We start from the raw sequence: 16,233 nt of genomic DNA, 5'->3' as shown, positions 1-16,233 counted from the left end.
GTACTCCCTTCTCAGCTGTCCATTTCATAAACTTTTGAGTATTCATGTCGTCGTGATAATCGGCTGATTGCGACTGTGAACGAAATATCAAAAGCGCATTATCAACGAACCCGTGCTCAGAACCGGCATTTGTAATTATGAAACGTTTTCTTTCTGATTCGGACACCAACAACCCATCTTCCTTTCGGTTTGCCAACAACTAGATGCATGGTAAGTGGGATGAATGTGGGTTTCATCCCAGAATACCACAGGTTTCTTGTCCACTAATCTATTTTTTCTCATTCTTTCGATACACCAGGCAGTAATATCGTGTTGTTCTATCAAAACCTTGCGTTTCCTTGAAAATCGATGTCTCGTTTTATTTGCAGGCGCAGTTTATTTACAGTAGGCAACTCTTTCTTTACAACATATAAGAAATGAATTTTCTGGCGGACAGCACATAAATCCATATCATCCAAATCAATTTTTCTGGGTTGCGGACGGCTTTTCCCAGGAGTAACATTTTTTTCGAAGTGGTTCCTTCTTTTGTAATATTATATACAGTTTACACAGAAACACCTGAAACAATAAAATCACTATGATTAGAACTCAGAATCGCGCTGGTGGAATTTTACACTGAATACTGATAAATTTTTATTATCCATTATTAAGTAAATACTAAACCTCTGGCCACCCTCAAATTTACCTGTCATGGCAGCGACTGTTTTGAACACTTTCCAAAGGTATCAAAAGGGCTTTATTCTTCTTCTCGATCTCACAAAAATCCTTCACCTTCAAAAGCATCTCCCGAGTTGCACTTTTCACTACTTTTCGCTCCATAATCACTCTGATTCTCGCACAAACGCACCCTTCATAAACAACAAGAAGAGCTGTCAAATTAAGTTTCAGTTTTCCCGTCGGCAATGAGTCGTGGCGCGGACTATTTACGCTTTACTAAAATGTTTTGCGCATAATGGGCTATTAAGCTTGTAAGCTGTAAACCATTTTTTACGAACTCTGAATTTTGACAGTACCAGGTTTATAGTCTAAAGCAGTTATGACTGAAAAAAAAATGCAAAACCTTTAAAGAAACTTGCCTGTATATACCAACGGTTATGAATATCTTAACTGCTTCTTGCTATTGTGACTTTAAATTCACCGATGTTCATGACAAAACTACTTATAGTTAATCTAATATTCCTTTATGAGCACATACTTAGTTATTTCAAAAATAACATACAAGTTAGCGACGACTATTTAAATTATATGACAGTAATTATCATGGTTTTGTTGCTCGCGATAGGAACCTATTAACAACCTACAACTGAGATGCATCGCTAATTCATACCCTGACTTCGAGTAAACTAGCCAGTTCATGTATCCACGTCATCTTAGCGATCATCAGATTTTAATCAATTGTGTACAATTTGTATGCAAATTCGTACCATGACCTCGCGAAATGAAATAAATTAGAATTGACAATTGACAAAACGGTTAGCTGGCTAAGATAACATAACTTGGAAATAAACTATGAAAAACGAAACGAATGACATTCCACCCGTATCAACAAACGACAATTGACATGTAATGGTTATAATGAAGAAAAGGTACAAAAGCTCACTCTACTAGGTTTAGACATAGACTCTCATATTAACTGGAAATATCATGTAAATAAGGTTAGATTAAAATTGTCTCGATTCGCATATGCACTTCGCGAAATTAAAAATCCACAGATATGAAAACAGCCTACCTACTACGTGTATGCAGTTCCAGATTAGCCATATAGCAAGAGTAGCAAATGCTACGGGCCCGGCACTTTTGGGGGCCCCGCCCTCAAATGTACCCGTAACCGTGATAAAAAAATATTACATAGGAGTTGTGTTAAACTCTACTACATCGAGTTCAATTGTAAAAATAAGTAGGTATTTTAAAAACTTTCTACTGTTTATTTTTTTATAAGATCGTCTTTATCATCGTACTTTGTTGAATATAGAGCATGATTTGCTTAAAGAAGCCTATATTGTAAATGTCTACTATCTCTCAACTTGTCGATCCAGATCCAGAAAAAAATATTCGTAACGGTTTTATTTTATTCAATATCCTAAACTTGAGAACCTAAGCAAACCAAGGGCCCCTTGATAGAATTTGCTACAGGCCCCGCGCTGGCTTAATCCGGTACTGCGCTTATGCATACTCATGGTTGAGCTATGGTGTTCAGTCTTATGGGGTAACAGTGTAGATGCCACTGCCGTATTTACAAGCTAAAATTTTAGTTAATATAGGAAATACTGACTCATTCATTCGGAACAATACCCTTACTCTACCTAGCATATGTATACTGGAAGCATGTAAATTTATTCGTAAATATCCTAATATGTATTAAAAAGGGAATATACAAAAACCCTTTACAAACTAAGACCTCGTAAAAACCAACGGATCCCCTCAATGAAAATATATAACAAATTACCAGAAAATTTGAAGAATGAAACAAATAACTTGGGGTTTACCATAATTATAAAGGAATTATTATATAAGAAATGTTATAACGTTCGTAGGGAAAACATCGACTTGCTATACCTATTTAAGGTAATTAACGGACTTGTGGATTGCCCAGAAATTTTAGAACGTTTATCCATACAAGTTCCTCGGGTCGGGAGTCGCTTATACAATCGAAGATGTTTTCACATCCCACAGTGTCGAACACACGTTGCCAGAAACTCTCCAATTAATAGGTTATGTCGCTACCATAACGAAATTGCACAGAGTATTGCATTGACATTTTTCATGATTCTCTGGCCTCAGCTAAGAGTAGAATTAGGACACAGTACCGATTATTTATTTTTTTGGTTCAAATAGTTTAATTCTTTTATAGTTTGTATTTTAAATTTTATGGTTGTTTGTATTCGGTCGTGTCCACATGTTATAGGGACGGCACCGCTCCGTTATATTTTTGTATGTATGTCAATTTAATTCATGTGTTTGGCCGAATTATGTGGTCCAAGAAAAAAGAGTATATGACTGATAGACTTTAATTTATTTATAAAAGTTAAGTTTATTAAGTACATTGTCCTTAAGAAAAACACTTTTTGAACGGATTAAAGCTATGTATTATTTTTAAAACTTATAGTTATTCACATAATTCTAAATTTTAAATTTTTTCCGACGTTTCGGCGGGTACTTTTCAGTGTGCGTGGTCACCGTGACCGCGAATGTATAGACATGCTCCTTTTCGCAACGTGAAGCCAAAGAAAATATACCAAATACATAATGTATCTTATAAGAATAAAAATGTAAAAGCACACTCGCTCTCACAACATTGCTGTGCCTAACCAAGGTCGTTATTGTAAACTGTAAACACTTATAACGTGTCACGTGTAAAATATGAACATAAGGAAGGCAATAAAGATTTGAGTTTGAGTTTGACTGAACCGAAATTTGAGCAGAATACACGATTCTGAAAAGAAAAAAAAAGGTTACTATTGTTCAACTTTTTTTGTATCGAAATGTCCAAATAACTTGTTCGCAAAGTTAAAATAATAGGATGCACTATGTCTAATATAGTACATACTGTATTATTATATTATGGATATTATTGGTGCCTAGCGCCTGAACATATTTTAGTAGCAACAACTCAGTAAATTTGAAGACGACTACAAACAGAACGTGTATTTTATTAACAATGTTATATTGTCATTCTGATTGAACAGTTTTTATTAGAAACATTCTCTATTATTTTAAAACATAATTAGCGTCACTTCATCCTGCATTGATTTGAATGTGTCCAACACGAGACCTTAATAGGGAAACTCCGCCACTATGGCATCAAGAATACCGCACTGAAACTTCTGACTTTCTATTTACACGGTAGAACTCAGAAGGTTGTAGTGAATGGTAAGAGGTCCTCTGGGTCGGCAGTAGATATGGGTGTACCACAGGGCTAAATTCTTGGCCCTTTCCTCTTTCTTGTTTATATAAATGATCTACCTTTCATGGTAGAGAAAAATATCAGATAGTTATGTTTGCTGATGATACCGTCCTTGATTTTTAAAATCAAACGACAATTTTTTCGAAACGAAAACGACAACGACGATTGCCCATTGGTTTGATATGAATAACCGTCTACTTAATGCAAAAAAAAACGTAATGCATTAAATTTTGATACATTTTTGATCCCTATCTACGCAAGCTTTGTATAATTAATAATAATATTCAATTAATTAATTAGCTATGTAGATTAAACATTATTCCCTAAAATATCATTTAGAAAAGCTTCCGTCCACGTCGATTACGTGTATTAAAGTATAGCATAATCAATAATAATCCTTTTTATGGTATATTTTTAGCATGAACTGTATTTCAATAATAATTTATTGAAATACAGTTCGACGAGACTCGATGTAAATTACCCGATATCAAAACATTTTAATATAGAATCATATGTCGAGGCGAGTTTGACTGTAAAATCTCACAGTTCTCGTTCTGTCGCTCGGTCTCGCCATTCCAACACGTCTCAGTTTATAGAAGGTCACGGTCCGAAATGCTATTGGATTTAGCAATTATCTTACAGATATTATAGAATGCGAGTAGACTCATAAGTGAAGTGAAATAAAACCACATCGTAATAATTAAAATCTCTCGTCTAACAAGCGATTACGTATATTTTTCGATAAACGTGTAAAAATCTAAGGGCGAGAGCGCATCCGCCGGACACATTTCCGGACGGCTCCCGAGATCAGTATTTACAGAGCGCCGTCGGCATCACTCGACGGCCGCGGGCCGCAGCTGCTCGCGCGCCTTCCGCTCCAGCCCGTGCGCCTCCGCGGCGCGCGCCACTCGCACCAGCGCCGCGTACTTGTCCTGCAGGGCGCGAACGCGAGCCGCGTGCTCCTCGGCCGCCGCCCGCGACACACGCTTCAGCTCCACGACGCCCGCCTCGCGCGCCGCCAGCGCCGCCTCGAGCTCGTGCGCGCGCGTCGCCGCCGCCTCGCCCCGGGCGGCGGCCGACTCAGCCTCGGCCTCGGCGCGGGCCAGCGCCGCCCGCGCCGCCCGGAGCTCGCCGCTCAGCCGCTCGGCCTCCGCCGCGTGCTTCGCGTCGTCGCCCGACCCCGCCGCCGGGCTGCCCCGGCGAGCGTCATCCTCCCCGACGGCGACCAGCTCGCGGCGCAGACGCCTCGCCCGCTCCGCGCGGCGCTCGGCGGCGAGGGCGGCGCGAGCGAGGGCCTCGACGCGGCGCGCGGTCTCGAACGCCTCACCGCGCGTGCGCCGCAGCTCGGCGGCGTCGAGCGCCCTCTGCGCCTCGGCCTCCTCCAGCGCGGCCTCGGCGCGCAGCCGAGCGGCGGTCTCGTCGGCCAGCGCGTCCTCCAGGCGGCGGTCGGGAGCCGCGAGGGTCGCGGGCGGCGGGTCGTGGGGCGGCCGCGAGGCGAGCTCGTCCCGCTCCCGCTGCGAGGCGCGAAGGCGCTCGCGCAACGCGGCATTCTGCAGCTCCAGCATGCGCGTGCGGCGGCAGCGGCCCAGGAGGCGACGGTTGCGCTCGGCGTGCGCCTCGCGGCGCCACCTCTCGTACATGAGCTGCGCGTGAACCAGCGCGAGCTGCTCGGCGAGTTCGCCGGCGCTCGCCGACCTCTTGCCCGAGTACAGATCGGCCAGATAGGCGTCGAGGCGGTCGCAGGGCGACGCCGACTCGGCCCCTCTCTCTCCCGTCTACGAATAAAGGGATAAGTAAATAATGAGTCGGCGGAAACGAGCTTCGAAACCGAAACGAGTCGGGTCGCACCCACTTGCGACTGCTCGGCGTCCGGCGGCGAACGGAAGAAGTCCGCGATGAGGAACTCGTAGGGAGCCGGCCAAGTGTCCACGGTCTGCGCGGCCGCCTCGGACGTGCGCGAGCGCAGAGCCGGCGCGCAAGACGAGGCGCGTCTCGCGGGCGTAGCCCGACGCGCGGCCTCGCGGCGGGGCGCACTCGCGCGTGGGTCCCGCCACGCGGGCGTTCCGCCGTCGCCCGAGTCCCACGCGCCTTCGCCGCGCGCCCGCTCCGTCAGCTCCAACACCTCGCGGTCCTCCACGTTGAGCGGCTCCGCGTCGCACGCCGCGGCCACGCCGCGACTCGGTTCCGGCCGCGGCACGGCGCCGGCCGGCGGCGGGCCTCCGCCGAACGGCACGGGCGACTCGGCGGCGCGCCTCTCTAACGCCACGCGGGCCAGGCGCCCCGCGTACGCCTCGCCCCCGGCCGTCGGCGACGTCTCCTTCCGCGGCGGCGACGGTGGCCGAGACCGTCGACCGATCGCGCGGACGACCGCCGAGTCGTTCGGGAAGCGGAACTGGGCTCGCGCGTCTTTGGCGGGCGTGTTCTCCGGGGTGGCCTCGACGGCCGCCTCGGGCGGCTCGGCGCTCTCGGGCTCTGCCGGCAGGGGAGTGTTCGGCGCCGACTCGGCCCCGCATCGGTCGGCGAGCGGGAACCAGGGCTCCGCGCCGGGCCGGAGCGCCGAAGCGGCTCGGGCGGCGTGCGCCCCGGATCCGGGCGCCGGCGAGGAGGGCGCCGGAGGTCGGAGAGGCGCCGGCGCGAACGTCGCGGGCGCGCGGTCCTCGGGCGGGTCGCGAGCGAGTAGCGACAGCCGCCGCGCCTCGACCAGCACGTCGTGGAGTTCGACGCGGGCCCACCGCGCCGGGTCGGCCTCCCGTTGCCGCGAGCCGGTGACGAGGTGCGGGTGCAGTCGCACGGACCGGAGGAGGGGCGCGAGGGCGCGTTCGAAGCAGTCTCGGGCGGGCGCCGCGGCGCACTCGGCGCGCAACGTGTCGAGCAGCGTGCAGGGGTGGGTCGCGTAGAGGGCGTGGAAGAGAGCGAGGCGGGCGAGCAGCAGATGGTCCCGGACCGGCGGCGGCGGCGAAGGCGACTCGAGCGCGGGAGGTCGCAGCAGCGCGTCCGCCAACTCGGGCAGGTGGGTCGCGGCCAGGGCGGGCTCCGCAGGCACCAGGGCGGCGAGCGAGAGCAGCGCGTGGAGCGAAGCCAGCGGGGAACGCTCGAGGCGCGCGGCGCGCATCAGCTCTCGGGCCACCGGGTGCGCCGGCAGGCGGTGCAGCCAGGCGGGCCTACGCGCCACCAGCGGCGCTATGGCGGCGAGGGCCTGGTGGCGGGCCGAGCGGTCGGCGCGCAGGTGATCGACGAGCGCATCGAGCAGGAGGCGCGCGTGGGGTTCGGGCGCGCGGGCGAGAAGGTCGAGAGCGCGCGTGGATCCCGTGCGCGCGTGATAATTCAGCAGACCGCGCACGAGCCAAGGCTCCCGGACGGCCGCGAAGAGCGCCCCGACCACCTCGGGCGCGTCGCGGCCTTCCAGCAGCGCGATCACCTCGTCTGCTTCATATGCGGTCAACATCTCCCACCACCTGATAGGACAAACAAAATCATTTAAGAAAAGATTCAAGCAAGCTACAACCTATAAGTCCTGGCTTGACTAGAAGTCAGTATTTTGCATCAGTTTAGATTTGAACATTGACACCACTGCTGACACGGCTCACGTGGCATACTTTAATGGCTGAAGATGCGATGCAAAGTCTACTTCAAGCCCTTAATATTGTGGTGAGCCTGCCTGATAGCTTTGGGATAATCCCATCTCCTTAACCTTTGATCCTACCCATAGAGCTCTGTCTATTACCTTAGGTCTCTTAGTGCAGACATACCACACTTATTTATATATTTGGCTTAGGATAGGATCCATAGGGTTGTCTGGTTCTTACATCTCACCCTTTCATATATTCAGTTATCTAGTGCAGCTAGCTCAAACATACACTTCATATACTATACACAGTCCACTGGCTGGCAAGCTGTACATCAGGCATGTAGGGTAACTATTTATATAGGTATATAATAAATCATTTTTATTTTAAATATCTTTAAAATCATAACCTAGTTATTTTGTAGATGTAATTATAACTCTTCACACACAATTAGGTTATAATTTAAGGAGATGTCACAAAAAATTATGATTATTAAAAATAAATAAGTACACAATAGAGCTTTTCTTACTTTGAGACTTGTAGGCATCTTCTAACCAATATTATAGCTTTATTTAACTGAATAATTCCTGCATCGTTCAAACATACCTTTTAACCACAACACCATCTGTAGTCGCTTCATATAATTAAATCAGGCACTGGTGCTTCTGACTTGTCCTTTTTTATCTGGTACAAGGTAATGCTTTAAGGTTTCCAACACTATTTCCATTACAATAGATTTTACATGTTTGAAAATTTTGTTTTTAAATTTTTAAATTTAATCTAATTTTATACCGATATTTATTTTGCATATTTAATATATTTTTAAAGAGTTGCTGCAAAGCTGTATATACAAAAATCATATAATTTAAAGTTGTGGTATTTCACTTAGTCCAAATCATTGCTAACATGAGTTAGTAGTTTAAAATCGTTTCTGAGAATATTTTTACTTTGAATCTACACGCAATATACATAAAATAATAAATATTTTATACGTCTTTATTTCCTATGTATAAGAAACTATATATTTATACAAGCTTTCAACAATATGAATACTACACAATAATCACAGTGAAGATTTTTGTGTATTCATACTCACCGATCAAATGTTCGGAGTGGTGAACCTCCGTTTATTGCAGCCGGAGGAATTTTGAGCTGATTGGTTTAACGCCAAAATTGAAAAAGAAATTTCCACAGTTTTCTTTGTTTTTGGTCGTTAAAGCCAAAGTGGCCAAAGAAAATATTTAAATTATTTTAACAGAAATGGGTGAACCAATTTCTAAGAAAATATAAATCTATAATAAAGTCTTATTTTATCGCCTTTTATCCGATTTTTATTTAGTCATTTCGTTTTTTATTTCATTTTGACATCAGATAAATTGTTAACATGACAGTTATTTTTTTTCTCCCAAAGGTAGGCCAAAGTCTTTAGACAAGACGCAACGTAGCAGTTATGCGCACTAATTTTAGGTCTTAACCTAGATAGGTTATTTATATTTGACGGTTGCATTATTTTTTTTTATAATAAAAAATTTGGTATTTTTTTATTTCAGCTAATTAAAGTTTTGGGGCAGTCCCAATGAACAAAACCCCAAATACAATTATTGCTAATAAAACTCTAACTTTAAAGGCCTACTGTAAGAGCCAAGGCTGCAAATTTGGTTCACTCAGGCTTTCTTAGTTTTATAAGCGTGATGATCCCTATGTACGTCCCAAGGTTCGTACATTTTGCTCTTTTACAATCGTGATGATTTCCTATGTTTGTACGTGCCATGGCTATACATTATGATCACTTATAAGCGTGACGATTTCCCAAATCGTTGGAGTTACGCCCTGAGAGTATAGCCGACGTAGGCACTCTTTTCTACATTACAGTCATTCGTTTCACAGCGATTAACTAAATCATGGGAGTTACGCCTCGAGAAAGACACACAGGAGAATCGGAATATGAATGAGGCCATGAATGAAATCGAAACATACCTGATGTCATAGAGACACCTATAAATGGGACACCGCAAACAGAAATACGTCCACCAGCTTGGACTACTGACTACCTGATAAATAACATCGTTTGTATTACAACTTTCAACATTGAAAGTCGTAAATCTATCTGTTGAAAATAAAGACTTTGAATATTGGCCTGATACTATTATAGGTAAAATAAAAGTACATGTTTAAATTGGTACATGGATAGTAGAAAAAATCCAACAACCGAATAAAAAAAAGAATTAAAAATGTGAATAACAGCCTGCTTCTATACAAAAATCTAATTGGAACTTTCATGCATCTCTTTATAGTCAAGACCAGTTGTAATGTTTGGCGTAAGTTATTTATTTCTATTGAGTAAAATGTACATATTTCTTGCAAGTTGAATATTCTCACCTCAAATTTATATAGTTGGGGAAGCGCGCCATACTGACTTTATATATGGCGCACTTCGCCGCAATCCAGAGGTTACAAACTTTTAAAAATGTGTCTTTTTTACAAGCTTTTATTTAACTTGCAATGTTTGTTTACTTGTTTGTTTGTATGTTCAGGTGAAATCTTGCTAATGAATTGTAAAGCAGTTATCTTAAACCGATTAAGATGTAATTTGCATATACGTTTATTAGTGAAATACATTTACACAAGTTTAAGATCGCGACAATTTTTTTTAAATTTAAATTTTGTAGGCATTGGTGGTTTTGATTTGACATAAAGTTTACATTCTTTTTAAAATACTTACTTAAATAAAAGCTTGTTTTTAAAAATGTATCTTACTAAGTATTTATTTCTTTTTTGTACGTGACTAGTTTGACACGGTTTTAATTCTTGATCCCATGAGAAGTGTGTGCTATTGTTGGAATTACTTCTAATCTTGTTATCCGAGTGTCATAGAAACCTTAACTGCCAAAATATTAGTAATTGTGCTGTGAGGCTAACCTACATACATGCACACCACACCCAAACACAATAGACTAGTAAAAGTCACAATTATTAAATCATTATTATTTTATTGTTTAAGATGGGGCGCTATGAAAGAAAAACTGAAGGTCCTTCATGGTCCAGAGAGGCTTTGAATGAAGCAGTCGAAGCTGTTCGATCGGGTAGAATGTCTGGGTATGCAGCCGCATCAACCTTTGCTATCCCAAGAAAAACTATTATGGACCACGTCACAGGTCGAAGGGGCCAAAAATCATTAAGTCTAGGCAGACCACCAGTATTAAATATGAGACAGAAAAAATGATGGCAAAATGTTTGCATATAATGTAAAAAAATGGCTTCGGCCTGACTCGTACAGAATTTCTAGATATTGTTAAGGGATATGTGAAACAGAACTATCTAAAAACACCTTTCAACGATGGTACTCCCGGCAAAGATTGGTTTTCAAGCTTCAAAAAGCGTTATAACTTATCAATTAAAAAACCGCAGGCTGTAGAGGTTGCTCGTAAGAAAGCCGCAGACCCATTGGTCATCCAAGAATTTTATAATATTTTAGACAGAGTGATTGCCGACTTAGGGCTTCAGGACAAGCCTGAGAGAATTTACAAGTTGGATGAAACCAGTCTTATAAGGGTAACAAGCCTTGCTTGATCAATGTTTTTGAATAATTACAACTAATATATTTTAGAAGATGTTTCTCATTTATTTTCTTTTCGTAACCTAGTTGTGTTAAGAATTTATAATAAATATTACACTTAATAACTAATTTCAATGACTAACTTCTTATTTCAGTCCCTTTATAATACTAATTTCCATCGTAAATAAAAGAAAAAATATACTTGACACTCGATTATCAATATTTAGATAAAAGGTTCATAGCCTCTGACTTAAGATTGTATGGCGCATTTAGCCGAAACTTGGTTTTAAATACATAGATTCTTCTAGAATGTGGCTATGAAAAAAAAACAACATGCGTATTGTTGCTTGTTTTCTTAAATAATAAATAGGGCTGTTTTTATTCAGATGCTTTATTATTGTGTTTTATTAATACAAGACGCACTTCCCCGGTTTGTCGGCAAAGTGCGCCGGGTCAGACTGTTTTCAAATTTTATGCTAAAATTCATTAATTTGCCGTCAGATTCTAATGACATGACATTAGTTGTTGTTGCAAAACATCACAGATCCTTATGGTACCATGATTTAGTGTCACTCGTGAACTTAAGCACAAGTAATATTGCACCAAAGTCAACTATGAAAAAAGTATGGCGCACTTTGCCCCCATCACCTTATATTAACCTTAAAATCGGAACATCAACATTAGCTTTATTACATAGGGGATTTGATTTAGCATGGTGTAATAGAAGTAAAGTATCTATGTACCGAAAATAGGGAATTAGATATTCTGACAAGGCAGCCTGGGCCAAGTATCGGAATTTGCTAAGCGACACAAGCTTCATGAAGAGGAGTGTTTGTAGGTGATAACTTCTCGCACGATGCTTTCGACCTTTTTAGCTATGATAAGCTATTATTTTTACCTAATTCACGGAAAAAAATAAGAGAATGTTATCTTATTTCTTATACGGTTCCTATGTTGTAGTTTTTGCTTTAAGGATGTTAGGCTCTATATGAGATATATATATATATTCTATATTAGTATATTCTTTGTTTTGTTATTACCTGTGAATTGTGAAATTCTTTTTACTAACGCGTAATCTGTGTAAAATTTAAAAAAGATTGAATAAATAAATATTGAATATTCACAATTTCACATTTCACAATCACGATATTCAATTGCTAGTAATTTAACATGTAATTTGTAAAATATTTTATTGATCTAATATTTATATTAATAAAATCTTTAACAGAATACGATTTCGTCAGGGTATTTTCTGTACATCGATGTAGCAACAGAAAGTACTGTAATCCAACCTGTAATTTTAGCACAAACTAGTATCTTGTTAAATATTATATCAAAATGTTAAGAGCAATATCTTTAATTTGTGTTGAGGGTAAAATGCTGCGCCGTAATGATTTTTTAAAACTATTTCGTGAGTATGATTTTTAAAAGTTACTAACCAAACATTGTGTAAAGATTAAAAACTCTACGGGCAGTTCACAATATTTAATAAATATCTAGATAATTAAACATTGAATGGAAGAATTTTTTGTAAAAGTCTGTGTTCTTATGATACAAATTATAATTTATTTATGGTAAGACGAATAGAGACAAATAGAGTACTATAAAGAAAACTAGCAGATCTTTTAGTGTAATTCTGGAAAACTTTGTGCAGCCCCTTTGGCACATCGTCAATTATAAAGTTTAATCTTGCTTTGAATATAATATTCTCTATTTTTGGTATATTGCTATTATTATTCATCAAGTAAGTTTTCAGATGAATTAAATTATTAAATAAAGGTAGAGGTAAAAATCTTTGCTTTCTTATATCATGTATATACCTGCTGTTCCACTGGCACACAGTTGGTATATACACATGATATAAGACCTTCCCTATGTCTCTTTGGCAATATTGGCCACCTTTAGCTATGTTGGAATTGATCAATAGGTGGATTGAAAAGTGGTGGTAAGTTTGGCTGGTTCGGAAGAACGATTAATGTTGCTCATATTGATTTCACCTGCCTATCTTTTTGAAATACTTTTGCTACTACCAGGTTTATTTACAGAAATAAAACAAAATTTAATAAGTCATTGAATAAGATTGCATATGTAACTGAATGTATTGTCTGAACTAAAATAAATGTATTTTATTTAGCAGGTTCACAACACTCAGTTCACTCAAGTTTAAAGCCTGACCCGGTAAGTACGGTAAACGTTAATGTAAGTAAAGTCAACAACAAATTTGTCAATTATTATTTATTAGATTGAACTTTTGTTACAAGCCTACAAGGACATTGAAGAAATATAGAACGGTATTTGCAGCCATTAATAATGTTTAAAAAAAATATAAGAAATAATAAATTTTTGTTTAGATAAGATTTGAACTCTTCACTCTTTTCAGACAGTAGTCAGCGACGTGAGTGTAAAGAATGTGAGACCAGGGACAGAAGACGTTTCACACTCCCCACCGCCTTCGACGCCGCCGCCCCTTCCTCCCTCGCGCTCCCGCCGCGCCCTCACCTTCATCACGGCCGTAACTTTCACGGCCTCTCTCGCCGGAGTGAGTCAGTTTATTGTATTTGAGTACTTATTCTATAATTTGCCTTTTGCATTTCCATTTGCTTCAAGTCATTTTTCTAATTCACAGATTTATCTGTATCGGAAGAGAACACACGACAAAGAAGATGTGCTGTTCAAGAGCGCAGGTCAGTCAAAACGATGAAGTTGAAGGAGGTCGTTTACAAAACTAAAATACCTTTTTCTTCAGAAAGCGGCGAGTCGGTAGCGCGGACTTCGTGTTCGCCGGAGCGCGGAGATCAACTGCCGGCGCACGCGCAGTTCCTGCTCGTGGGCGGCGGCACGGCCGCCTTCGCCGCCATGCGCGCCGTTCGCAGCGCTCGTCCCGACGCGCAGGTGCTGCTCGTGTCGCCTGAGCGGGCGCCGCCGTACATGCGTCCGCCCCTCACCAAGGAGATATGGCGCGAACCCGACCTCGCCGAGCGCGCGCTGTCTCCCGAACGTCTCACCTTCCGCCAGTGGAACGGCAGACGGCGATCCCTCCTCTACGAGCCGCTCGCCTTTTACACGGCGCCGGAGCGCCTTCGCGACGCGGCGCCCGGCGCCGGCCTGGCTCTGGGCTGGCGGGTCGTCGCCCTCGACCCCGCCGAGCGGTGCGCCGTGCTGGAGAGCGCCGCCGGAGAGCGGGCCGAGCTCACCTACGACGAGTGCCTGGTGGCGAGCGGCGGCAGGCCTAGACGGATCGCCGCGCTGCGAGACGTCGCCGCCGCCGGACTCTCCGTCGCCCTCGGCTCCGTCGACGACGTCGCGGCCCTCGCGCGCGTACTCGACGGCGGCCGGCGCACGGTGGCGGTGATCGGCGGCGGGCCGCCGGGCGCCGAGTTGGCGGCGGCGCTGGCCGACCGCGCCCGAGTCGTGCACGTGTACCGCGAGAGCGCGCCGCTGGAGACGTCGCTGCCGCCGAATCTCGCGGCGGAGGCGGCGCGCGCGCTGGCGGCGCTCGGCGTGGAGGCCGCGCCAGGCCTGGAGATCGTCGGCGGGACGGCGTCGGGCGACCGAGTGCTCCTCGCGACGGCGGACGGCGGCACCCTCGAGGTGGACGCGGTGGTCGAGTGCGCGGGCACCGAGCCCGACGTGGAGCGCCTGGCAGGCGCCTCCCGACTCGAGACGCATCCGACACTCGGCGGCCTCGTGGTGAACGCGGAGCTGGCGGCGCGATCGGGCCTGTGGGCGGCTGGCGACTCGGCCTGCTTTTACGACGTGTCTCTGGGCCGTCGCCGCCTCGACCTCCACGATCACGCGGTGGCCTCAGGCCGCCTCGCCGGCGAGAACATGGCAGGCGGGCGCCGGCCGCGCGCCTACGAGCACCGGAGCATGTTCTGGAGCGACCTCGGCCCCGAGCTCGGATACGAGGTGACTCTCGGTGGACGCGGTGGGCCCTCTCGCGTTTCGGCCGACGGCTTATCGAGGTTTCACTTTCAGGCAATAGGTGAAATAGATTCGAAGCTGCCGACCGTCGCGGTGTTCTGCGAGGACGCCGTGCGCGAAGCCAAGGAGACGGCGACGACGGCGGACGGCGCGGCGAAGCGAGCGGACGGCGGCGTGCGGTACGAGCGCGGCGTGGTGTTCTACCTCCGCGAGAGCCGCGTCGTGGGCGTCCTTCTGTGGAACCTCTTCAACAGAATGCACCTCGCGCGTCAGGTTCTGGCGCGGGGCGAGTTCGAAGACTTGTTCGAGGTGGCGAAATTGTTCGCGTTGCACGAGGAAGACTAGAGATAATAGTTTTGATCTGTATATAATTGCGTTGCTCCCTATTAAAGCTTCCTTCGACCTAAACTAGGCCAGTTTCTTATTTCCCGATACACGACGATTCCCACGAGTGGCTTCTCTCCTGCGGATCACAAAGAAGGTTCCTCGTAAACATTCTACGGAATTAGTCAACCGGTATCCTCTATGATTACACATTTATTTATATTTCGATTACAAAAATCGTCAAAAATACTCATTTGTGCAAAAAAACTACTAAACTCGCAAGAACACTTGGAAAATGGCGCCAACCATAAAAGAATATAAGCAGATTATTTTTCTTTCTTTCTTTCTTCAGTTGATTTTTTTTATTGATATGAAATTAAATTAAATCAAACCTAACTCATTAAATAACATCATTAAATCTGATATTGAAACAAATTAGTTCTCAAAACAATCTAGCGCATTTTTAGAACTATTTGCATGAATCATAAAAACTTCGTGGTATGTTTTTATTTTTATTTTTAGTAGACATTATTTTGACAGTTGGGAAAGAGAACGCACGAGTTCGGAAAAGGTAAAGAAATAGCTCGAGTATGTAATAAACCCACATCCCGAACGCTATACGTATCTGCAATACGCCACTTTTTCATCAGCATTTCAATACAATGACAGGCTTTCTACACTTGTAATGAAATATACTATTTACAGAAGACAGAGGATGTAGGCCGAGAGAAAAAGCCGTCGTACTTCTAATGCTAATGATAAAAATGACCTTTTATCAACTAGATCGTTAACTTTGTAAGCCTTTTTACACAGCTTTTCTTTAATACATTTCTTAAAAAGCAGAGATAAAAGAGCCTCTGGGATTTTATTAAAGAAGAGTATCCCATTTCCGATGTCTGATTACTTGCAATGTATTGACCAGAATATTCAAAAGTTGTGGTTATAAATGTGGAAGAAAA

At 44.3% G+C, this 16,233-nt stretch overlaps 2 protein-coding genes across 5 annotated transcripts; one reads left to right on the top strand and one right to left on the bottom strand.

Annotated features, from left to right (window-relative positions):
• Positions 1 to 4,604: 4,604 nt before the first annotated feature.
• On the bottom strand, positions 4,605 to 8,824 carry LOC123712448 (hamartin). Of its 3 annotated transcripts, none has more exons than XM_045665535.1 (4): positions 8,567 to 8,824; positions 8,077 to 8,154; positions 5,757 to 7,359; positions 4,605 to 5,679 (listed from the first exon to the last, which is right to left on the bottom strand). In XM_045665535.1, exons 3-4 carry the CDS (start codon positions 7,347 to 7,349, stop codon positions 4,738 to 4,740), a joined length of 2,535 nt encoding a protein of 844 aa, XP_045521491.1. In that variant the 5' UTR covers positions 7,350 to 7,359; positions 8,077 to 8,154; positions 8,567 to 8,824; the 3' UTR covers positions 4,605 to 4,737. The 3 variants fall into 3 exon arrangements, with proteins under 3 accessions (XP_045521491.1, XP_045521492.1, XP_045521493.1); XM_045665537.1 differs by having other exon boundaries at positions 5,091 to 5,679; positions 5,753 to 7,359; XM_045665536.1 differs by lacking the exon at positions 8,077 to 8,154.
• A 3,282-nt stretch (positions 8,825 to 12,106) lies between these two features.
• Positions 12,107 to 15,358, top strand: LOC123712164 (putative apoptosis-inducing factor 1, mitochondrial). Of its 2 annotated transcripts, none has more exons than XM_045665144.1 (6): positions 12,107 to 12,437; positions 13,164 to 13,204; positions 13,407 to 13,565; positions 13,653 to 13,710; positions 13,773 to 14,935; positions 15,005 to 15,358. In XM_045665144.1, the coding sequence occupies exons 1-6, from the start codon at positions 12,365 to 12,367 to the stop codon at positions 15,293 to 15,295; spliced, it is 1,785 nt and encodes a 594-aa protein (XP_045521100.1). In that variant the 5' UTR covers positions 12,107 to 12,364; the 3' UTR covers positions 15,296 to 15,358. The 2 variants fall into 2 exon arrangements, with proteins under 2 accessions (XP_045521100.1, XP_045521099.1); XM_045665143.1 differs by having other exon boundaries at positions 13,161 to 13,204.
• The last annotated feature ends 875 nt before the right edge of the window (positions 15,359 to 16,233 follow it).

Source organism: Pieris brassicae, chromosome 7 (genome assembly GCF_905147105.1).
Source record: "Pieris brassicae chromosome 7, ilPieBrab1.1, whole genome shotgun sequence".
In the NCBI taxonomy this organism is placed as follows: Eukaryota; Metazoa; Arthropoda; class Insecta; order Lepidoptera; family Pieridae; genus Pieris; species Pieris brassicae.
This window is presented reverse-complemented; position numbering and strand designations above follow the sequence as displayed.